The sequence below is a fragment of the Leptonotus elevatus genome, chromosome 12 (genome assembly GCF_054856555.1).
Source record: "Leptonotus elevatus isolate MCC_2025b chromosome 12, RoL_Lele_1.0, whole genome shotgun sequence".
Taxonomy (NCBI): domain Eukaryota; kingdom Metazoa; phylum Chordata; class Actinopteri; order Syngnathiformes; family Syngnathidae; genus Leptonotus; species Leptonotus elevatus.
In genome coordinates, this window is record NC_141250.1 from 8,734,552 (window position 1) to 8,760,317 (window position 25,766).

Genomic DNA, 25,766 nt, shown 5'->3' on the forward strand with positions numbered 1-25,766 from the left:
TTCCTGTTAATCCTCTTAAACGTTTTGGTATCAGTGTCATTCTTAAACAGCATATTGTGTTTACTATTTAGAATGCCCTCGAGGCAGCCTCACCTTTCTAGTCATTCCTCGTTGGTCGTCATCATTTGTCCGCTAAGTCTGTCATATTGTTACCTATTAAATGGGATGACTATGTACGAAGTGGAGGGCCTCAGCTGAGCCGAGCCTTCAGAGCTTATGTAACGAGGAAAACGGCAAAGGAGCAAACGATAGAGGGCCAACTGTAGGAAGCCCTCTGGGAACGTTCCTCCTCTCTCATCTGTTTATCCTTTCCCATCTTCTGTTTCTCTGTCTCTTCATCCTGTTCTGTCCAACAGCTCTCTCTGCAAACGCACTGTTCTAGCATCTCTCCGCACCACTCAATGATCTGCCTTTTTTTGGAGGGGTGGGGGTGGGTGGGGGGGTCCATGATGCACACCAAAGCTTTGTGTAGCTAAGCGTCAAACTTCGTCGACCAAACGCTGCCACTTGATTGTCAAGAACATCACAAGGCCCGAGTTTGGGAGTTTCTGACTCGCCTCCTTTTTCATTCCCCCCACTGCACCTTGCCTTGTTTTTGTGGCACTTGTTTTTCTTCATCTGTCTGTTACGTAAAGGCAGACAGAAGTGGAGCAAGCTTCAAAGTGAATGGAAAAGCTGCCTTTTCCCTACTCGCTTCCCTCTTCATGCATGTCGTTCCAGTGCCAACGCCCCCAAAGCCCCGTCCTCATCATTTATTCTAACTTCTCCAATCCGTTCCCTTTACTGTAAATTTCCTGCACCATTTCTTCAGGGCCTCTGATTCTTACTGATTACGATACAGGAAGATATCCCCTTATACTTCCAGGTGGCAGTTTTTTGGAACGTGGATATCCTCAAGTTGGCGATAGATCTCATTATTGCTGCCTCTTTCTCCTACCTGCCTTTGTTGTATCAAAACGAGCAATACAGAGATGAGTAGGGTGCGCCTTCCCTTTTGATTACCTGTCAGTGTGCACCAACGTCAGATGCAGATGAGGTAAAAGCTACCATTACCTAAATCACTTCTCTTGAAAGACATCGTCCTCGCTTAAAAGGAAATAAACCCTTACCAGTGACTGATTCAACAAGAGTGCCCCGAGCAAACTGGATAATGGCATGGTTATTAATAACACATACAAACATAATTTATGTGAATACACAAAGCGTTTGACTGACAAGACTGAATATACATGTTGACAGACATCATCAAGGTAAGTAAGCTCAGGCTAAGAAGACAAGTCCAGTCTGGTGAACTCATTGGGGACATGGCTCTTAGCCCGAATAGCGAACCGGTGAGGCTTATGTTTCCGGCCACTTCCGGTCACTTAAGACCTAGCTCAAAGTCTGGCAACAAGCTCAAGAGGCATCTGGGGCATGCTAATGCCTCTTTTCCAAGTTTAGTTCAACTCAGTTGAACTTGCCTCTGTTAGTCTAGTCCAAATGGACTTGGGAAGGTGGTGATAGGACACTGAGTGGGATATAACCATAGCAACCACAACATTAGTAATAGTTCACTAGGACATACAAGACTTTTCACCCAACTTAATTTATAGGTAGATTCCATACTTTTTGACAGTCAATTAAAGAGTTATAATGAACGGGTTATCAACAAAGATTTGGACCCTGTGGCAGCTACATGAAAATCAACTATGCGAACCACTTCTTTAGTAATGGCAAAACTGTAAGGTTTCTAGAAACAAGCCACTTATCCCAGACGACTCAAGGCCAAAAGTGGACTACACCGTGTAGTGTTCTGCTAAAACAGGGTGATTCTGAATAAATGAGTGAGATCTGACTTTGCAGAAACCGCATGAAAGCCAAATATGTGAAGCACTACATGACTAATGGTGCAACAGACTTGAAATCTGTTCCACCTTTCTTCCAACAAAAGATAGACTACACACTGGACTGGACACCAGTCAGTCATAAGGTTATTGTGACTGAGGCAATGAGTGGGAATTAAACCCACATCGACTGCACAAATGTTAACTGTGTCAACAATCACCTTCGTAATAGGTGGAAAGGTGGACTATGCATGCTGAACCGGTCACCTTTATTAATCAGTACAATCCATCACAACTTGATTGTGACTGGAGCATTGAGTGGATATTTAACTCTCATGACCTGCATGAGAGTAAAGAACTCTGAACCGCCTTATTACTAATTGTCCAATCGCTTATCTAACCAGTCATCTTACATGGAACGATAGAAGACTATGTGGCGTGGCTCAGTGGTAGAGTGGTAATCTCCCAATCCCAGAGGTTGTGGGTTCGATCCTCACTCCTGGTGACCATGTCAATGTGTCATTGACCAAGACACTGAACCCCGATTTGCTCCCAGTGGACCTGGCAGCGTCCTGTGTGGCAGCAGCCACTGGTGTGTGAATGGGTGAATGTGCTATGTAAAGTGCTTTGGGCACTATAGCTAAAAAAGTACTATCATATCTTTCGCACTATAAGGCACTTTGGATTATAAAGCGCACCTTCAATGAATGACCTATTTAAAAACGTTGTCAGTTTATAAGGCGCATATAATAGAAGTTAGTTGCTTTAAGCATCCACTAGATGGACCTGCGCTGTCAACAAAACAGTCAGAAGAAACAGTCAGTTGATATTTATGACCGGTAATACAATACAAAACGGTGTTCTGACAACTCTGTTCACTCCCAAAACAAGTTACTGGTTGTGCAGTCACAATATGGTTCTGTATTAACAATATAACAATAACTCAACATTGTTCAATCGTTAAACTCCATATTTACAATATTTGCCAGCCTTGTTTATGTGTGGGACTACCGTTCTAACCGCTGTTACTTCGGCGACGCCCCCTGACTACGGTGGTCGTACTTAACCAATATTGATCCACATTGGATTATAAGGCGCACTGGAGGTTTTTGAGAAAATTAAAGGCTTTTAGGTGCACCTTATAGTGCAGAAAATACGGTATATAAATATCAGTCCATTCCATTCTATCCACCTGGGCTAGTCAGCCAGTTGAACAGAGCGTTGACTGGAAACTAAGTCAGCCCCAACAGCATGGAAGTTAACGACTGTAGATGAACAAGCAATGGCTATTTCTAGCCATCTGGCGCAATGGTGGACTACATCCTGACATGGACTGGGCATCAGTCTGTCAAAGGAGGGCTGTGACTGGAGCAGTGAATGGGATTTGACTCTGCGCTAGCTGCTTTAAAGTAAGCTATTTGAAACATTACATTACTAATATTGCAACTGTCTTTCGAAATCAGATTAGGCGCAGGTGTACTATCTCTAGATCCATTGCACAAATTCTGTGCTTGCTGTCAACTATGTGAATCATTACACTACTGTGTGACAGAACTGTAAATGGAAATGTGTAATGCAACAAATAATTTCAGGCAGGAAATGTTTGAAATAGGATTTTTTATTTTTTTTGGGAAAGGTAACAAGCCCTTCGTTGGTTATATGCTTGACATTCTGCCTAGTAGAAAGTTGTCACCAAACTTTTGCTTTGCGCCTCCCTTTCTAAGACTCATCTTTTTTTTCCCGGGAAGGCCAACGACATTAATTGGGCAGTGGAGTGAGCAGCCAGTCAGACGGCTCTTTTGCAGTGACAGCGTCTGCCACTGATTCAAGGCGCTGAATCGGCTCAACGGCCCCTGATAAGGTCTATTAGAAGCAGGCGTACTGGACGGGCCTGTAAAACTACAGCCACTAAAAGACAGTGGCTGACAGTCTCGCGACAGGCGGCTGCCCCGAGGAACAAACAAGCTTTTGTGAATGAAGGCTCAAGCGCTCCATTCTTCTGCATTTTCTTGCCCGGCTAACGTCAAGTGACCGCTAAACAAGCGTCTGAATGTGACGCACAGTGGTGTGTTGTGTCTGTCTTGCACGTTTCTGTGCATCCCGGCATCAAACCACAACCCAACCCCCTGACTCCTCTCTATCGCTCTCTCTCTCTCCCGTCAGCCCTGTGCCGCGTTGCTCTCGCTTCATTTATTACGCCACAGCCTTCCCCCGCGCCGGGCCCGGGACTCGGTGAAAAATGACGACCGCTCACACGCTTAAACATTTCGCTTTGTTCTGCTGACACACTAGTTACCGTGCCGGGCACCACGGGTCACTGAGCAGCTGAGGCACTGGGGGGTTGCAAGCAACTTGAATGATATCACCAAAAATTCTGCACATCTGCAACATGACCTTTAAAGCTACACCTTGTACACAGTGGTGTTGCATAGGTATTTCAAGCATGGGGAAAATATTGTGCCCTTTAGTCCAATATGAAATGCCTCATGGCCAACAATTTTTTTACGTTTTAAAGTTCAGTAAGTGTCCAAAGCAATAAAACCATGATGCATTTGCAAGTGCTATTTTTCATTTACTTTTTGCAGACAATCTTTTTACTAACTTAACAAAAATAGCACTTGCACCTCTAACTCTTTAATTATATTTCTTCTTATTATTTTTTTTAGGAGGAACTAATGTTTATTTGTATTGACCTTCAACATACAGTATTTGAAATGTATACATTTTTGACATCAAGCGGGATACACCTGCTTTCACACGTCACACCGCATCCCACGATCAGACAATCGTGTGTTTGACGTATAAAATACGCGACGCTGCCCTGAAAAGTGTCCAACTTAACAGTCATATCCCTGCAATGTGTAATTCCCTGACACACAGGAGTCCAAATGGAAAATACCACCATTTAAAGGCAGTGTAAGAGGGGATTAAGTAATAATAACACACACGACAATGATACTGAGAGCTGGATAGTTTCAATTTTGCACTGCATTTGCGCTATTTTTCACTCAACCCGCTCAGCAGATAATCTCTTTGATGACTATACAAAACAGCAGTACATTTGCATCTAATTAAAACATATTGCTATTTTTTTTCATGGTTAAACTAACATTCATCTGTATTCTCTGAGGTCCCATACTGCACCACTATAAGAAAAATTGCATACACATTCAAAATGAGGCCAACAATTGCAAAAGTCAGTGGCAATGAAGTCAACTTAAACCATGGTGCCAATAACTCCTTATCAGTCTCTCGCAGCAGCAGAACACTGAAAAACCGAACATAGTTGTCAGTTCTGCCTACTTACACTCTTATTTCAACTTCATTGTTCATTCTTTTCTAATTTCGCTTTCCCAAAATGATTTGTTCATGTCACGATACGTTAAGAATTCAAATGTTCCACTTACATGAACTTTGTCTCTGTCTATTGGTGGCTAATTTGCAAAAAGTGCCAGTTTAAGAAGCAGTATTCTTTTTGCACTTGTACAGTAGTCAAAAAATATTTACAAATTTGATGTGTGAAGTGGAATTGTGATGTCAATTACCTTAATTACACATTATACCTTTGACTATTCAAGCAAAATGGAGCGTTTGATTAAAAAAAATAAATCTTTCTTTCTTTTTCTTTCTTTCTTTCTTTCTTTCTTTTCCCACTAACAATGGTCGTTTAAACAGTTTTACGATGGCAACACTTTGAACTAATTATTTCTAATTCCATAACTTTCTATGAGACAAATCGAAGGTCAGATTGTGTTTGTTTTATCACAATACATGAACTGACAGGAGAATGAAAATGAGGTGCTGCTGTCTCGTGCTAGAAACAATAACAACAAAAAAACGGTTTGAGATGATCCACCAGATATATGGGAAAAGTGGACCAATGGATGTGTGTGTATGTGGGCAGATAGAGAGCATAAAAGTGACAAGAGGCAATTCGGAGACGTGACTGTGGGTTGACCCTCGTGTAACTCTCCAGAGCAATGTCAATTTCAATTTCACCCACTCGCCGGGGCTAGGTGACATGTCACAGCTGTGCTCAGCACACAACACTGTCACACTATCGACGAGGGGACGAGAGGGGCGGCAAAAGGTTGGATGGTGAACTATGGAAGAGCTGAGGAGGGAAGAGGGCAGCCCGCAACTTCAACACTTTCTCTCGGGAAGCCACCTGATCCTCAATGATGTCTTCTGCGGAGGCCAGTTGACAAGGTGATGAGGGTAGGCACTCTAGAAAGGGATTCGAGTGGAAAGAAATCCCTTTTTACACTGGTTGGGAAAGCCGGCAATTTTCCACATTGATGTTGTGTGTGAAGGGAACATGGAATTGGGGAACTGATTCCACCTGGCAATTTTTCGCCATTAGAGAGCAATAACCAAGGCGGAATGTCTCTTTGTGGAAGGGAATGCCGGAAAGGCAAGACAAAAATGTCAACTGACCCTCACTTGTTCCACCCTAGCAATTAACGTGGGAAAGTATTTTGTAGGTTACGGGTATGCATAAAAACAATGGTAAGGGAATGCAAGAAACGCAGTACAGTACAAATGCGATTAACATCTGACGTTAACTTCTCCGGCCTTGTTCTGTCAAAAATGATTGTTACTGGCTAACAAAAAATAATCAGATGCTGAGACATATGTCATTCAAATACCAAGCGGTGAGCACTTCCGTCATTTGGCAATTCCCGGCATTGACGATGCCCACCTTTCGCCAAGTGCTTCCACATTTTCCGTAAATGCTTTAGGACGCGAAGCCTCGCAAAAATACACGGAATGAGAAGGACCGTCTGTACTGACCCTGATCGACAGATGTAAACCTGCTTCAGTCGGTGCTCAGCGCATATATTTTTTTTACGGAAGTTTATGTCATAAAGCACTCGGCGAAAATAAAATACGTAAGTCCTCGCTGAAAGTTGGGCATTGTCATTGAGGGGAATTGACAAATTAAAGTGCCCACCTCTACAAATACCTGAGTGTGGGGTTCTGTCGCTGACCTCTGTACGGCTCTGACATGACAAATTTTATAGAATCACCGTACAAAATAATCTTCCGTACGGCAATGTAAGAAAGGTGTGTCTTGTTTCAAAAGCATTTGTTGCTTTCTGACGACGTTTGTCCACATTGGATGCTGACAATGAAGTCTTTGAATTATCTGATTGCTTAGCTATATTCTATGCAAAAGACGTTACATCTAACCGGAGTAGCGCTCAAAAGAGTGAATACAGTACTACCAAATCTGACTTCATATCTGTATGTACCAGTAATGTTCATTAGAAAGTACAACATAGAGCAAACCTGTTTTTAATTGTAGCTCTAAGCTGTTGCGCCACTAGGCCTAATTAGCAAAAATTTGGCGGGAGAAGTGAATGTTCAAACTATCACCACAGCAACGGTGCTGAATTCCCTTGCATTAAACCAAGGTCAATTACAACCAGCGTGCCACATCCTGCACATCCACACTCTCGCAGTCTTTTTTAAATCAATTGTGCATGCGTCACTAGTGACGTGTGTTTTCAGTGTTGACAATTTAACATGAGAATTTGTCGATGTACAATATTTTGCAACTTTTCCAATCACTATAGTGACTGTTTTCGTGTTTTTTCCAAAAAGTGAATGGCGACAGTGCCAAAAAAGGGCTCTTCTTGTCACCATTATGACCATTTCTTGCATGGTGGAGGTCAGATGAGAATCTGTCCTGGCAAGAAGACCCAACTAAGGAACAAAACTATAAACACATTTATTTTCTTTCAAACATTGTTTACAAATCGGTCAAAATCTTTTTTTTCTTTTTCTTTTTCTGTGCAGTGAGCATTTCTCCTTTGCCGAAACCTCGTGGGTGTGGCATATCAAGATGCTAATTAGGCAGCCAGATTATTGCACAGGTGTGCCTTTATTGCCTTAGGTTGTCCAGACTATAAGGGCACTCAAAAATATACAGTTTTACTTTACAATAATCATACTGTCTAATCAGCATCTTCGTCATCATTGCGCCGGCTGATTTGTGCGCAGGAAAAGTGCTTACAGTTTTAGACAGATCTGTGAACAATATTAGAGAGAAAGGAAATAGGCATTTGTGTGTACATACAAAATGTCTTGGATCTTTGAGTTCAGCTCATGAATAATGGGAGCAAAAACAAACGGTTGGATTTAGGTTTTGGTTAATGGGTTGTCCTCATAAAGTCAGACATTAAGAAATTAAAAATATTAAAAATGATGCACATTGAAGACATGTTTTTTGTGATGATGTAATGGTAATATGGATAGATATGATTGTAATTACTGCTCCTAATTCAGTTGGACATTTTTCTTTCATAATTATAACATATATCAAATCTATCACCTTATAAAAAAAAAAGAATACAATCTATTGCTTTAAATTAATATTGAACACAAAACGCAGGCTCTCTAGATCCTTTCCAGTTTCTTCGCAAAAACCTTTGGAAAATAACGTGGCCACCCTGCCACTGATACAACCTCTTAAGGGCGGAAAATTGCAAGGTCAACTTGTCCGCCGCGCCCTGTCAGTGCTGTTCACTGGTCACTACACAGAAAAAAGGCGGTAAATGAAGGCCTTTACATGTAGCGCACAAGTGGTTTAACTATTAACACACAATGCAGTTCTACATAAATACAGTATGCAACCACAATAATAAAGATATTGTTAAATGAACTGACAATATCAATTATATTAAAAATGGTAACAGAATGCTTTGCAGTGTATGGAGACAAAAGCAAATACGTACAGGTACTGTTTATTTTTTTATTTGCTGTTTTTCTAATCTTACAGCAGCACCTAAACGAGCAATAAATGGCGAATCCAAGAAAGCTGAATCGCAATTTAAAAACGTCTATTAAGGATATTAGCGCTGCTTGGAAATCGCTTTGGAAAACTTGGAACGGGAAAACAGTCAACACATTGCACATTGGAGTGTGGGAATGAGCGCCAAGGTTGACATAAACATTAACCTTCCTGTGCTCACAGCCAATCCGCAGATTTGCTCGGATCTATTCTGGCTGCACAAGCAAATCTGCTAATTGCTGCCTGATTGAAATGAAAAATGTGCGTCCTAGGCGCTGGCGTTCCGACAAGACGCTCGCAGCATTGTGGGTGTTACTAAGATGGAGATGATAAAGATAGATGGGAGCAGGGCGAGGGAAATCAGCCATCTTCTGAGTCGCAGCGCTTCTGCAGATGGCTAACACGTAAGCGGAGCGATGTTTGTCGTCTCTCACGCTCTTGTGTCCCGCTCTGTGAAATAATGGAGTTTCATTACTTTCGGCTCCAATGCGTCCATCTGTTTGCTTTGGGGGACAGTAAAGTCCTCAATCAGTTACAATTATCATACAGTTTGTGACGACTTGCCCCGCGAGCGTGTGACCTGAGCAGTGCAGAGACTCACACTAATATCAGAAAGTAAAGTATGTGAGTCCAATCCTTTAAGCCTGTCTTGACGGGAGATAATAGCAATGCATCCAACAGGAAGTAACAATGGAACCTCAACTCTCGAATGTCTAACCAATGCTCAGAACATTTAGAGTTATTGGTGAAAATATGCCATGTCATACAACTGTCATAATGCATGACTACATTTTAAGATGGCAGCGCACGCTACAAGACACCCAATCAGCAAGCAGTAATCTTTTCTTGTCCAGTGTCTCAGTGCCATGAAAGATGAAAATAAGGACACATTGGTAAAATAACAAATGTCTTCGGAGAGAGAAGAGGAAAAGGCCAAATAATAATGAAGTAGAAAAGTCTACACACTCCCCCCAAAAATAGAGCTGCATTAAAGAGACAACAACAGCTCCTACTCAAAATACGGGTTTGTGGCTCCTGGTGATTGTCACGCACGAGCTCGCACTGCGTAATATGCGGTGACAGGCTCGTAAATGAGACAATGTAGCCTTCACAACTGCCAAAGAAAAACGGAATATCTTACTTACCATTTGCAAAATCCTATTTTTGGCAAGTGGGAATTTCTGAAATGACGGCAACCCAAAGAAAATTACAAAGTAGGATGGACATACAGAAAGTAACACAATTTTGTTTTTTTAATTGCCTTGCATTATTACCCTAAGATGGGACTGGATTGTTGAAGAGAAATTCCTAATAATTGCAACAAATTCATTTGGAGTTTTATTTCATTTGTTTCTAAGTCTTCCCGTCAAAGTATTGATTTAAGTAAAACGATGCACAAAAAGATGTTGGGAACCATGTACTGTACGTGGAAGACTGGGCAGTTATGTTTAGTGCTGCTTCTAGTTAAATTTTTGTAGACTTCTTATTGCTGTTTGTGTCTCGAATCCCGATTGCTTGTTGTGAATGAGCAACTTTATTTGTATCCTGTATGACGAGTCCTGCATTTGAATCTGTTTGTGCCATTTATCTTACGCTTGCGTGATAGTTTTAATGAGATGCATGATTTATGTAGTAATCTCTTCATTTTCAGTCAAGTGTTTGAAGTGAAGACCTAAATTCCCTTTTGGTTAGATTTTTTTTTTTTTTTTTGTCCGTCTTCATTTGTCTTGCAAATGCAAGGAGTCTGCCTCTTGTGAAAAGACACAACCTAGTTGAAAATATATGCTATAGCTCAGGGTTCTCATATTCTGGTCCTCGAGGTCCTGCAGGTTTGAGATGTTTCCGCCTACCAACACACCTGATACTAAAGATCAGGATCGTTATCAGGCATGCCGATGAGACTGGTGGGTAGTAGGTGATGTCTGGTCGGTGCTGAATTTCACTTTTCTTTCTTTTCTTTGATCCTTCCCCGGGTCTCTTGACAACCTCACGACTCTAGCTGGATTCTGAAGTATTCGGTTTAGGTGAACGATATGGGATTTTTAGTACACACTCACACGCACGCACATATGCACACACACACTCACACATGCACATTCTCACGCACATACAAAACAAAGAAAAAGAGGGGAAAAAAAGAGAGAAAGCAAAGATGATGACATGTCGAATCGGTAAGATTACCGAATGAACAATACTGAGCTCTCTCAGGAAATGTTTTTAAAAAAGGCATGCCGATGAGCTGATTATATGAATCGGGTGTGCTAGTAGGCGGAAACATCTAAAACCTGCAGGACTCCGGACCTCGAGGACCAGAATAGGTGAACCCTGCTATCGACAATGGATAAATGACAGAATGGTTAACTTGTGGTGACGTTGGGCAGGGACATTTGCTGCTTGATTAGCGTTTAACAGCGTGGGCATTGCGAGGTTGTTTTTTCTGACACAATGGTCACGTCGGGGTCACCAATGTGGATATGCTGTTGCTGATGAGATCAGAATCGACGACGAGATGAATCAACAGTTTATTTTCCACCTCAAAAGTAACAACAAACACTGATGTCTCAATGTCTGTATTTGTGTAACAGCAACCTGACTTTCCTTCCGTCTTTAGCAGACAGCAGTTGTGACTTATGACGAAATTCTGCCTTTATTGTGTTAGAATTCATAATTTTACTTAAAACCACATATCCAGTCAGTAAAGATTTGATGATAGTGACTGGGACTCTAGAACAAGTTATTCCAAATCTAAATATTTACATTTCCTCTCCAGTCTTCATTTGAGTTAGTATTGTTCAAATGCGATGTGGTAACTAATAGCTTCCATATCCAATGACATTGACGCCTTCTAAAAAATAATAAAGCCATTTTCTTAAACCTCATACTAAAAATACCCTCTCTCTTGTTTGACCATTCTCGGTCATTCCGCAATACATCTCAAGATTCAATTCAGCTAGTTGTGATTGGGCCATTTTTGAAAACTGCAATGGCCGTGGCAACAAGATGAAAATGGCTCCTTGCGTTTCTTGGCAGGGTTGCCTATTCATCTTCCTGCGTACTGCACACATTTTACTGCCCCTCCACTAGATCCCATCACCTTCCCACTTCATCTCCCTCCATGTTCAACTTAAAAATCCTAGAGGGCTGGCCTCCATCGGTTCTGGCCACCGTAAATCTGCCACAGCACCTCAATAAAGCTGCTCGGGGCGTGACTCGACAAATATTAAGGAAGTGGGGATGAAATAAACAAAAAATAAATACTAGAGGGAGAGACAAGTTGTGTGCAGACAAAGATCGTTGCTGTCAAATATTGACCTGGTCTGGGACACTCCACAGGGAGTCTGTGGCAGATCAGAGCATAATATAGTGTAGATTTTCTTCTGCTGTCATTTTTTTTAAACCTAAAAAGACCCAGTGATGTCATTAGTGAGATCTTGATAAAAAGCTGTATATGACCCACTTGACTTATGAAAAGATCAAGCATACAAGCTAGAGTATATAAGGTAGATATTAAAATAGATTTCAACATGCAGCATATTAATTCAGCTGAGAGGCTTAATCAGTGCTTCTGTTTTGGTTAGCAACTCAGTTCAGATGGGCTCTTTGATGTCCATGTGTGAATGATAAGATCAGAATTATTTTTAAATTACTACTGGGTTATTTGAAGTAGAAATTAATATGACAAGTCGATGACACCTCCAGCCATCAATTGGGGCTAATACAAGGCAACTTTTACATTAAAATCAGCACAAGATAAAAGAGCACTTGCTCAGTAAGCCCACATTAATATCTAAAAACAACGATCAATAGGATAGCAATAAGTCTCTGCACTAGCGCCGTCTGACTACGTCAGCTAATTTGATTGTAGAATTAGGTTTGCAGAACTTTGCAATTCAATCTGCGGGACTTCCATCACTTGACTCCAGATGGCCATGGAGCGAAAACAAGAGTGTAATGGGACAATCAAAGGAGTTCAAGTGCCTCTCGGTGGAACTTTGCTGCCGCATTGCTCACGTCTATTGTTCTCATTCGCTCTCCCAGAGCCTCCAAGGCCGGCACGAGATGCTAAATCACCCTGAACAGACGCAGACAAGGACAAGCTAGAACCAAACTGCTGCCAGGACTGCGGCCAAAAAGCCACTGCGGCCAAAAAGCCCGGCATTGACCGATGGCTGCCCATTTGTACTATTACACACAAAAATACACAGACGAGCGCACACACATAGGCTATGCAGTGGAACGTCAATTCTTGAATGCCTGAAAGGAAACGCACGCCTTATATTTCGGAACTCCTTGATATGATTCTCATCTTCTCAAGTCTGATTTGAATCATCTGTTGGGCATTAGAGTCCATCTGTTTGACGAGGACCACTGAGTGATGTAGGTTGGGACCCGAGTATCTCTCGCCAGCCATCAACTAGCTAACTGACATATATGCTAGCGACTCATAAACAAAGGTGGAATGTCGTGTGTTACGTTTCAAAGGAGACGGGATGCATTTGTCTTCACAGTGTAAACACATTTTCGCAATATGGCCCAAGGATGAAGAATGATTAATTATTTTACACATCATATTTCTTTCCTTTCTGGAATTGTCTGTTTTTAGTGGCTGACACTCTCCCATGCAAGTGAGTGACCATTTACCAAGTCACATGTACTATTAGGTGTTGTCAATGTGATTGACTAATTTGTTAAAAAAAAAAGAAAAACAAGTGGGTCTTGGGATTATTGTGTAACGCTAGACGTTTGTAAGGGTGACTATTATGAACATTAGCCCCATTGCTAATGTGCAGAACAGCTTGCTCACAGAGATCTTCCTGACATAGGCATACACAAAGATTTACTTGGTTGTGTAATTTCTCACTCGGTAGATTAGCAATCATTCCAGAAAGCAAACGGCAGCATAAAAGCCTTTAATAAAGGTTAACAGATTTTCAAAATGAACAATCAGGACAATTTTTCTGAAAATAATAAAGATTCAGCTCGGGTATGGTCTGATTACATTTCCGATGATTCTTAGACACAAAAGCAGGAAGTTCAAGCTCGTTCTAGTTCTAGCTCCGGGGACGGAACCTGTGTGGGACAAAACAACACTAAGGATACAAATTTCCGTGTGTGTCCCCGTTTTAAGCTGGAGAAAGTATTGCGTCCGATTTTTGGAGGTTTCAACAGCAACACATTTCCTCAGCATCAAACAATACAAACAACAGACAGCAGAAGGGCCTGGCATTGTGCAACCTGTTCATGTATGGCTATGCTGACATGCGAGGATGAGCCTGTCAGTTTATCAGCGGCACCAATTTTTCATTCTTGATCAGCCAACTGTGCACCCAGCTATCTGCTCTGCGTTGGCGGCGTGAGGTGGGAGACAAAAAGCTTAACTCGCTGTGAATCATTGCGCTGTCTTTGTCTAGACCCCCACCCTCCCTATCTGCACCTCATCGGCTTTCCAGACCTCTCCATCTTGTGTGATGTGCCTCGCCATGACAGACACCATTCACCAGAGAGGCCCGCACCATGTGCCTGGCAGCATGTGCTCAGAAATGAAGCAGCAGGCTATTGCGCCCAGGCTGCATGCGTGCCCGGCCATGTTTTGACCCCTCACGTCAAGAAGAAGACAAATAATGGCGATTGGCAGAGGCCGCCTCTCCATGTGGCGAACCAGCGTATGGAACCATGCGCCATATGGGCTCACCATTGTTGACAAAATAGCCCAGGGGGTCTTAGCACTCACTGCCATTTGGAAAACACGAGGGATGCAAAGTCATTTAAATTGCACATTTTGGATTAATTGGGAAATGTATTGATCTACATATATATATATACACTACTCACAAGAAGTTGTTATTCGGCTTTGGGATAATAATGTCAGGATGAACTTAAAATGCACAGTAACCATTACACATGAGCTTATTTTTCCTTCTCCAAACGTTTGAATGCAAATGCCAACCTGTTCAATTTTTCAGTACTTTTTGCCCAAATTTTTCTTTAACAAGAAGCTGAATGAGGAGAATTCACAACAGGCGTTTGATTCATGATCAATACATTTCTGAGGACGTCCATATCCTTGCCATCCTGTAACTATTCCAGACACTCCACGCTCAGTGGCCACTTGCCTATAAGAACATGTTTGAAGCTGTTGCTTTTGATCAATTGTTAGGAAGTGTGAACAGAATGATGAAGAGGACTGTGTTGTCCATTTATGGATCAAACACCTCTAGCGAATTTCGATGTGCAGGCCTTTTGTAGAGAAAAGCAAGTTGCGAAAACCTTATGAAAGTTTGAGCAGTGGGTCATGTGCATTCAAAAGCTTGCAGGCTAAATTAACTTCATGTGAAAAGGTTACACAGTCGTGCATTTGGATTCATCCTGACGATTTCCTGACAGGCAAATGTCCCTAACTTTTGGGAGTAGTTTATATACAATGATCAGAATAATTTTGCCTGTAGAAGTTGTGCCATCAAGTAGGTTTGAGTGGATGTGGATTCCCATAGCCGACATTATGTTTGCCCCAATTGCATTATGACTCAATTAATCAATAATATATTTTACACTTTAAGGGGAAGTCAACATCCCCCAAAAAAATATTTACAAGATGCTCCCCCACAAGTCTAAACGCAGCATTCTGATTAATATTGCGTTTGTGGAATATAATTAAGCAGTAGATTTCACCTGTTTTTATCCATCTCAGGGGGCGGCCATTTTGTCACTTGCTGTCGAGTAAAAATGACGTCACAGTTGCTCCAGTTACAGGTAACGACCAATCACGGCTCACCTGCTTTCTGAAGTTGAGTCGTGATTGGCTATTACCTGAGGCCTGAGCAACTGTGATGTCATTTGAACTTGACAGTAAGTCTGTCAAAATGGCCACCCCCTTAAATGGATAAAAACGGGTGGATTTTGCTTCTTGACTCATATTCCACAAATGCAATATTAATCAGAATGTCATGTTTAGACTAGTTGTGGCACATACAACATGTTATTTTAAGAAAATCTTTGGGTTGACTTTCCCTTTAACGATCAATCAATCTATTATAAATTCCATCCATAAAAAATGTCTTCACGCTTCTTTTACCAGCAAATACAGGTGTCACCCAGCATCCTCAAGCGTGTTGGAGAGGATTTATGAAGTCTGTTGGGTGTCATGTGAGAGCGACACAGATAATAATACCAGTGGAACAAATCTTACCGAGCTGTAGCTCCATGTTGCTAATCTTGTTTTCTGAGGGGAACAGGATCTTGGGCGGCTTGTCGGTCAAAGGGGCTGAAAAGTAGAGGAGACACACTTTAACATCATGAGGGGGAAAAACGGACAGCAAATGGAAAATTGTTTTCTCAGGATTTGGATTCTACATTTGTCCTGTAGACATTTGCAAGGGCTTTCCAATTGATCTTATCACCTTTTTATCATTTTCTATACTTCTTATCGTTTTCAGTCATAGGGCTCTGTCAGTTGACTTTAGGGGAAAAGCAGGCTATACTCTCGGCAATTTTTAAATGGTACACCGAGGTGAAAAACTACACTCCCGAGTGATGACTCTTTTCTTTATTTTGTTCCTGTTTGCTATCGTCTGACTATTGTCAGAATTATGTAGAAATTGTCACACTAACACAAATGTCAAAGACGGTAGACATGCTTCACTGCGTAAGTGTTCAACTCAAAGTTTCTACCTGACAGATTTCAGTCGTTTAAGGTTTTGACACGGGGCGTTCAGATTTGATGGTAGTCTGAAAACTGTATTATGAGTTAAGAAGCGAAATCCATCTCAGTGGGCGGCCATTTTGCCACTTGTTGACTGAAAATTACATTACATGCTGGGTTTCACGTAATGACCAATCACGGCTCAACTTCAGAAAACATGGCCTGAGGCGGATAAAAACAGGTGGATTTTTGCCATTGAACTCATATTCCACCAACGTAATATTAATCAGAATATTGTGTTTAGATTAGAGGGACTGTATAAGACAATTTTTGGGTTGACTTCCCCTTTATAAAACCTGGTTATTGAGATCACAAAGTAAGCTACAACGTGAAGCTTCTGGCAATAACCCCCCCAAAACATAATCAAAATGGTTGAGCCTAGTGCAATTTTCATTCTTATTTAAAATAAATAAATAATGCAAAAACATTTTTTCTTTTGTACAAAATCCGATCAAATTCTCATTTTAAGCATCTAACCCAGGGCTTCTCAGTTAGTTTTTGTTAACACGCCCCCCAGGAAGAAGAACATATTTTACGCCCCCCAACTCTCTGCCGCGACTATAAATAGTATCAATTGTCTATGAAACTGTTAAGTACACCTCTGCAGAGGAGCTCAAACGACTCTGACAACGAGAGTGCCACTGCCACCTACTGAACTTAATGTGCAATTACAATTTATTGTAATATGGCAACAACAACCAAATTCCCCAGGATCACACACAGTCACACACAAAATTTAGCATCGCACCGCGGCCGCCTATTTGAGAAGGACTGATCCAACCACAAAGTAGACATCACGGGGCTTGGAAATGATGCTAATTGAACAGAAGCTTGTCTCGAGAACTGCTGCTTCCTCCGGGAAATGTGGACAACACAGAGCAGTTTCGCTGTTGTTAAAAGCACTTGTGTGTTCTATGAGATGGGTCGTGCTCTAAGAGAGGCGGGAGGTTAAAAGAACACAAAGGGCTTTCGTTGTAACAACAAGACTGAGCAGTTAAGAGGTGAGCGAAACGAGGTCACATCTGTGTTCAGATGCCGTGTTTCCATCACTGTCCTACCTCGTAGACAGGAAACATTTTTATGCTGCACTTTAGCGATAAAAAAGAGAAGCCTGTATTAAATAAAACAGACGACTCCCGGCAGCACACTTTTCAGGCACATCTAATTATGAAGCGGTGAATTTGCAACGGCAGCGTTTTTTGGCCTTTTTCTCCCTGCCCAAATAAAGATGCTTCCTCTGAGTGTTCTCACAAACTCTCTTCTCCGGACTTATTACCAGACTTCTCTAACAAGCCCTTTGAAAACTCAGCTCTTTTGGGAAGACGTCGACAATGCGGCGCTTGCTGGTCTTTGGGAAAAATGGTACGCAACACATGGATCATAGGAGGTGAAATTGATCAGTTTAAAGGCTTTTCTGTGCATTTGGAAATTGCTCCGAGAGGTCAAAAAAGCAAAAAGCAAAACCCAAAATATTTATTTTATTTTATTTATTTTTTTGATGATGAGCACCTGCTGGTTTGTAAAAAGGGACGGTGGAGTCGGGTGATGTCAACGAGAGGGGCGGTCACAGGCTCTTAGGCAGAACTGTTTGCACTGTTAATAGGTAATCAGACAGCATACAGATACAGTTTTAATTACACATCAAAGCGGTTTACATCATTATGTGATCCTACAGCTAATTAATGCACTGGGCAAACAAACGAGGACAAGCTGTTGAGTGGATAGAAAGGGGGAGGGCGAGTGACCGCTTGACGATCGTTTCAGTAAATAGAAGATATTTAGCACAACTGTCAACAAAATTATCTCAAGATATTCATCAGGCGTAATAGTTGACTAGGCCACTTTGATCAGTAAGTATTTTGCTGATGATGTCAAATTGATTGTTGATTAATCACATTTTGAAGCAATTCAGTCAAAATTGGTTGCAACAACTAGAGCTGCTTTTGATTAAATCTCAGTTTGCTGCCGTAACCTTACGTTGGATTGGGCATAATGATGGATTAATGGAAGGATTGTTTGTAATGTTGATGAATGGCATCGTGAGGCAATTGAAGACCCTTTCATACTGTACTTAGCACAGTGCAGTGTGCTGTCAAGCAACCCATTGCTTGCATATGTGCTACGCTGAGGGTGATGGCGCAATCAAATGTGTTCAGTTCGAGCACGGCGTGCTGTGACAAAGTCTTGGCATAGCCAATAGGAGAGATGATGGCGGAGTGGTTTCCGAGTGACAACAGCAAGAGATGTTGCAGTAAAAACAGCATGCAGGAGAAAATTGAGTTATTTAATATTTGTATTTGTGGGAGAACACTTGATGAATTTGAACACTTGCGGCTTGGGCCAACTCCCTCCAACTGGAGGTTAAACTGCTCCCTGCATAGCCTGAATTATACCTCGAAGTGTTCTTCATGGAGTTGTGGCCACAAAAAAAAAAGCTGCTCTGCCATTAGAATCAGATGAAGCAATTCCACACTTCAAACTCCTGTAGAAATTTGGGATGAAATAGTTTACGTTTCACTGATAAACAGTACTAAAAAAAAAATGTATTCGCAATTTCTGTGCTTTAAAACCCTTTCAGAAATTGTGATAATGCCGACAACTTGGCTCATTTTGGTCATAATTATTGCGATAGGAAAAGCCAAGTGAACTTCCCACTAAATATCCAAATACTTTCAGTATCTCTATGTAGAGGCAGTAATGATCGTTTTCCCTACTGCAAACCAAGCTGAATGTAATTTCACAAGGTGACACAAACTATCTCTGCTAAATCTTTAAACGCTGTGATAATGGCACTGATTGCGATTCTATCTTTATGAAGGAAGTTGGCATAAATGGAGCGATAAATGGGGTGGTCTCTGCCATGAAAACTGTTCAAAATAAGGTCTTTATGGGTATTTTCTAATCACAAACCCTGAGATACAGCACTGTGAGTTGTCTTTAAATGCAATTTACGGTAGCTGGGTGTGTGCAGGCATCCATGTAGATATGCTAAAAACAGAGGAGGACTATAAGCGGTATGATCAATCATCCACAATCCCATTAGCGCGCAGTGGCGGCAAAAACGCTGTGGACTTTCTGGGTGAATTGTTCTGAGTGGCCGACTGGAGGAAAACTGCAAATTAATGAAAGCCTGTAGAGTGTCGGATATTTCTGCATATTAGATTTGCATTAGGGTCAACTTTTTGCTAATGTTCTGAGGGTTAAATTAGGGGTGGTCAACATTAAACCGGGAACATTTGATCCAGGCTGCCATGCAATTTTGACAAAACTAGAATTTTGACTTTACAATAGTAAAGCATAGGGTAGTGATAAGGACGACATGCTTTCCAATTTAGTTACAAAATCGGGTCACGTCAGTGTTGAAGAAACAGAACACGTTCTATATTGTATTGTACATGTATTGTACAAGGATTATGATTGCTGTAATATCTATGCCAATTTTCATTGTCTATGTTGCTTTGCCTCAGATAGATAAATATCTTTCGTTTCATGTTTTTTCAATTATACACAGCAGTGCACAATGAAACAACTTAATGTTGTTACATCAGTTTTGCTAAAACCCTGAAAATAAATGAAATTAATTAAATGAGCAGTGATGAAATGAGGCAAAATCGACTAGTGTAAATGCAAACAAACTTTACCGGTTTGACAGTCTACCGTGGTTTTAAAAAGTCAAGGTTTCAATAACCGCTCATACTGTCAGGGGACTTCTAAGCAGTACACAAAAATTATTGGCTGCTTGCAGAGTTGACTAAGACTCTTTTTTTAACAGTTACGCACAGAGGATGAGGAGGAGGAGGAGGAGGAGGAAGGGAGCATGATGAAAGTGGCACTGCAAACATGGATGCCTTTTTAATGTGCACTGTCAAAAAAAAGAAGGGGCCAGCAGGTACAAGTTAGCCCGAAGGACAACCTGAGTAGCCCACATGTCTTCGCTAAAAATAGCTCAGTACTGATGGGAAATTGTGACTTACTGAGAATAATTAAAACAAAAGATAGTTAACATTGGTAACATGGTAAACAGTGCTTCTGTACCAAATAGTCCATATTTTGTTTAAAAATAAAGATGATTATGTTCAATGGTGGAAAAACAATACTGTTTTTATTCATCCCCAATGTTGTTGTTTTTTTTAAGTCATTTTAGAGCTGTAATTTTAATACTGTGATACCCCAATGCTGCTGTATTTTTCGGCTGTATCCTACTGTCAGGATCTAATATCGGTCCATGCCTACACATTAGTCCTGTAATTTTACGTTGTACAAATGGAACTTCTGCTGTGACAGAAACTAGAGATGTGATCTGGGTCAGTCAGTGAAAAGCGGTGTGTGGGGGATGATTGTGTTTAACAGTCTGTCGGTGTGTGGGATAAAGCTAGTGCAGAACCTGGTGGTTTTGCACCGGATATCGCAGAACCTCTTGCCAGAGGCCAGCAGGTTGATGGTGTGGGTGTGTTGGATCCCTTGTGATCACAGTGTTTGTCAGCAATGTCCTTAAAGGGAGTTTGCAGTTGATAAACTGCCAGCAAGATTTTTTATGTAGCCTCCTTTCACTCCTGCCCCTCACCAGCAAGAACAGAGTTGTGTGACCAGGTGAGATCGAACATGACCTGCACCCACAAATGCATGCTGCTAACTGTCACCATAGGTAACTTCTTAATGCGGAGTTGTGAGTAATACTGGAGTCCACAATTTCTCCTTTGTCTTGTTGACGTTGAGCATTTTTTTTCTTTCTTTCTTTTCGGACAGCTCAGTTCATTCGGTAATTTTACCGATTTGACATGTCATCATCATTGCTCTCTTTTTTTAATTTTATTATTTATAAATATTTTTTATACATTTTTATTTTGTATGTGGGTGTGTATGTGCATGTGCGTGTGTGTGAGTGTGTATGTATTAGTTCACCTAAAACCTATTAAAAAATCCCATACCGTTCACCTAAACCGAACACTTCCAGCCAGAGTCGTGAGGCCGTCAGGAGACCCGAGGAAGGACCAAAGAAAAGAAAGGAAAGTGAAATCCATCACCGACCAGACACCACCCACCACCCACCGGGCCCCCAACCAGAGCCCTTCACCAACCCCAGAAACATCTAAATTCCACCAAATCAGGGAGAACTCAAGAGACCAAAGGAGAGACTGAGGAAAGGAAGGAAGGACAGACGAAGCAGAGTGAGATCGACAGACACCAGCCTCCACCGATTCAACGACCAGAGGAAAAATCAGATTGTGTCTGAGTTTCGATAGATGCTGGTGTAGTGGCGTGCATGAAAATCTCCACCAAAGAGGGGAGCCGTTGACCCCCGCCAGGACAGAGCAAGCGCAACACCTCAGGGCCCCCCAGGCCACGGCAGCGCCAAGGGACAACCCCCGGGCCCCACAGGGGCCACCGGCCGGAGAGCAAACCCAGGAGCAGGACCCCACCCCCACACGGCCCGCGCCCCCAACCCAACGCAGCAGGACGGGGCACTGCAGGCCCGCCAGGCACCCCACTGGTCCACAGCCCCCCCACGAGGATTACGTTGCTAAGGCCACACCACTCCACGTCGTCCACGTACCTAAATATGTACTACGTACTGAATGTGGCTTGACAGTCCGGGCAGAACAGGGCTCAAGACGCATCTTTGAGAAGCACCTAAAGTAAACATTTGATTGCTGTGTCATGCTTTTCTTCAAAACCTGTTAAGAAAACGGGATGCCACTAATCAGCATTCATCCTTGGCACACATGCCGCACTCCTTCAAGCGTCAATCTTTGTTGTCTTCTTTTCAGGCCGGCAGGCAGAGAGAAACTCATGCAGATGCGAGCATAGCAATGGACATGGAAGCGTTGGGGCTAATAGTTATGCAGTCACGGCGCAGCGGACGTTCACAGCCTCACAAGGCTGCGCTGTCCTTTACTCGGAAATTGCCTCCTCCTCTTGCCTCTTTTCAATCAGCATTGAGGCAAAGACCCTGTGAAGGCTGCTAAGCTCCACTGGAGAAGCGTCATTCCTCCTCAAGCATCTGCCACTATTGTGCCTGTCACTGCTGTCAGCTACTTCCACTACTCCGCTGATGATGTCATCGGCACACGCAAAAATATCTTTCGAATATATAGAAAGCCACATCCAACTCTTTTCACTTTTGAACAGTGGTGAGACCTGATTTACGTAAGCTGATTTTTCTGATTATTCTTATTTTTACTCCCTACAGTACTTTGTACAATGTCAAAATAGGCACATTACTGTTTCCACCCTTTGCGGATGATGACACTACGGAAAAAGACAAATAGAGAGGTAAAGGGGTTGAAATAAAAAAGGGAATTTTTTTCAGTTAGTGTTAGCTAATTTAGCATTTTTATCTACTCTTCACATTTGAAAAGCTACAGCAACATAGTGCAACATGACCATTTTTTTCCCTTCTTAGTAAGAGCATTATGTAAGTTAATAAAATAAAGTATTTTTTGCTGCTTTTCAAGCTAATAGAAGCATATGGACTCACAGGCCACTTAATTAACAAAAACATTTTGGCAATATTTTAACATTTCAATATTAATGCATCTGACAGTGTCACTCAAAATGGGGCACTGTATTACTACCAAGGTGAGACAAACTCAAAAAGGCTTTCACAATAACTCAACACTTAAGTCAGGCTTAAATAAGGAACAAAAGCAAGCGTTCCCTCCGACACATTATGCGGCGATCCTCATTGAACAGGCAGCCACGGTGAGTCTTAATGAGTTTATTTACACACTCTGCTAGGATTATATTTAAGGCAGGTTGACTGAATGCAGTAAGTGCGCGCAATAAGAGGTACAATTAAGCAGTCAGCAGATGTGAGGAGGGTTTGGAATAAACACACAGCCGGCAGTTTTGGAGAACAATGGAACGCTTAAATGCAGCACTCAAGTAATTCATCCTCATATTAAATGGCCGTTTTTACGTGTGGAAAAGACAGACACCAACCTTAACCACAAGCTCTCACACTTAACGACGGATGTGCTTTGTCTCTTTGTTGATGGCAATGAATCAAATACTCAAAACCTGGCGATGAAATTTAGTTTTTAGTTAGCTACTTAATCGTTTTGCAGGGGTCGCTTGTTAGACAGACTTTGTGCGACACAATCATTTGTCCCACAAAGCCAGATAAAATGAGACTATGAGTCAACATGATCATGATGCTATTTCTTTCTAGCAACTTTGGGAGGTATAGTACCTGCTGGGCCACAGAGAAGAGAAAGGACAGGATAAAAGGGTTTAAACATTTGGGATGGGCATCAACTGAACAGAGTTTCACTACTTGCGGGCTCTCAGTTTCTTTACCAATTCAACCCTTTCTAACTACAACATTTTTACCATCACAAAAATGTCTATTCTTCGATTAAACTATAATTTTCTGTGAAAAAATTCCAATATATATATTTTTTTATTTATTCATTTACTATTATTATTATTTTATTGTATTATTATTATTTTTTTAATCACTATTCTATAATTGTTTTCATTTTCTTTGCATTTCCTTATATGCATTTCTTAAATTTCTGATTCATTTTACATTTCAGTTCAGCGTCAGTTTTTCTAGATTTCTAATAATATTTTTACATTAATTTGAGAAATCTTTACAACATCCATCCATCCATCATCCTCGCTTATCCTCACAAGGTCGCGAGGGTGCTGGAGCCTATCCCAGTTGTCAATTAAACATGAAAGGAAATAACTAATAAATGGATAATAAATAATATAATAGATACATAAATAGAGCAGCATAATATTAAAATAATCAAAGTTTACTATAGTTCTTGTTGATAAATATTACCATGTCACCATCTATATGCAGCTGCAGAAATACTTAGACGCTATCTTTAATCGTCTGGGTAAACTCATGTGCTAACTTGATAAGCCTTATCAAACTATTTCCTGTCTATTGTGCCAAAGGACGAGGTACTCTCTTTTTAAATGTTCTGAACTCCTTTTTCCATGTCAGTTTCATACTGTGCAGAATGCGACGGTAATTAACTGATTAATCAATGATGATGCCTGCAGTGGTTGCAACCACGTATTGCACTCCCTTTCACCTCAATTGCTTTGAGATAAGGTCATAATCAACAATCATTTCCACACAAAAGACAGAAATCTTCATGATCAACTAGTCAATTATTACAGTCATCCATACTCGTAATGATAAAAACGTTGTCATGGTTAAACTACTGTGAGCCATGAAAGGACAACTGTGCAATTGACTTGAATGAAATGAGTAATTACACGCACAGAGCCGGCACAGTAGCATACAAAATGGTTCTCTTTGCTCATTTGCACATGCACGCATGCAGTCGTCTTTCCTACGCAACAACGCACGTTTTTTTTTGTAGAGTCTGTGGGGATCTGTGACACATATGGCAAGATAAAGTTGCACCCTCCCAGCCTTACAGTTACGCAGATGCTCAAATCTGAACGAGGGAGGGAAAAATGCATGTCTGCATGTATATATATATATATATATATATATATTGTATGAGGGTAAGTGGGTCAGATACTGGCTATAGTATACAGCATACAGTCCTACAACAAAGTTATTGGAATCCACCACACGAGGGAAACGTATTCAAACGTTCTGAAGTGTGCTTGTGTGTGATTATGTGTACTCATGCATGTAAATGTAATGTAATTTGGGATCGGCAAAGGGCATGGAGAGGGAGACACGAGGATAAAGGTAAGAGGGGAAAAAAAAGCATACGCTGCACATTAGAGGTTTGCTTGTGAAGGCACATGAAAAGGAGCTTGTATGTGAGCAATACTTGTGATGTTCAAGTGCATTGGAATCAATGGGACGGCCTTATGGGAATTATGACAAGCTTCTTTGAGGTCGCTTGACTATGTGCATAGAAAGGGGGTTGGAGGGGTTCCACAACAAAGAAAAACAAGCCAGTGGACAACCAATAGAGAAGGCAACAATGGATCCTAGACTTCACCTTGAAGTGGTGTACTTTCTCCTCGGTAACCAGCAAAAAATACCATACAGTTGAAAAAGAGTGTAATAGCTTACAAATTCATACATATGTGTACATTTTCTGCCACTGGGTGGCATTCGCGCTTCATGTTGGACATTGGTGACAGTAACAATACATTTTTCTTTTCAAATTAAAAGTAAATTAATTAGAACATGAAGTAACTTGTTAACTCTGTCCCTTATTGTGCACTGAAAATCACAACCAGTGCCCAGTCCCTTCAAATAGATTTATTACTACTATAATTGTTACCGCAAACGTTACAGCGATGCCTTTCCACGAGATCCTATGCTTTTATTTTGTTTAATTTTATACAGAATGCCTTGTGCTGCGACTCTAGGGGCTCTATTTTCGTAGACAGGCGCACGTGCGCTCAGTGTAAAAAAAACGTCAACTCTCACTGTCGCGGTTCATGGATGAGCTCATGCCCCAAGTGTAGGAGTTATAGTATCTTGTGGTCTGGTTCA

General features: G+C 41.4%; 1 protein-coding gene across 2 annotated transcripts in view; it reads right to left on the reverse strand.

The window, feature by feature from the left end:
• il1rapl1a (interleukin 1 receptor accessory protein-like 1a) overlaps nucleotides 1-25,766 on the reverse strand; it is a 233,804-nt gene that overhangs the window by 51,694 nt on the left and 156,344 nt on the right. For both annotated transcript variants that reach the window (XM_086091901.1, XM_086091902.1), the window contains exon 6: nucleotides 15,806-15,880. In XM_086091901.1, coding sequence (XP_085948027.1) covers nucleotides 15,806-15,880 — 75 coding nt within the window. The remainder of the gene's footprint in view (nucleotides 1-15,805; nucleotides 15,881-25,766) is intronic.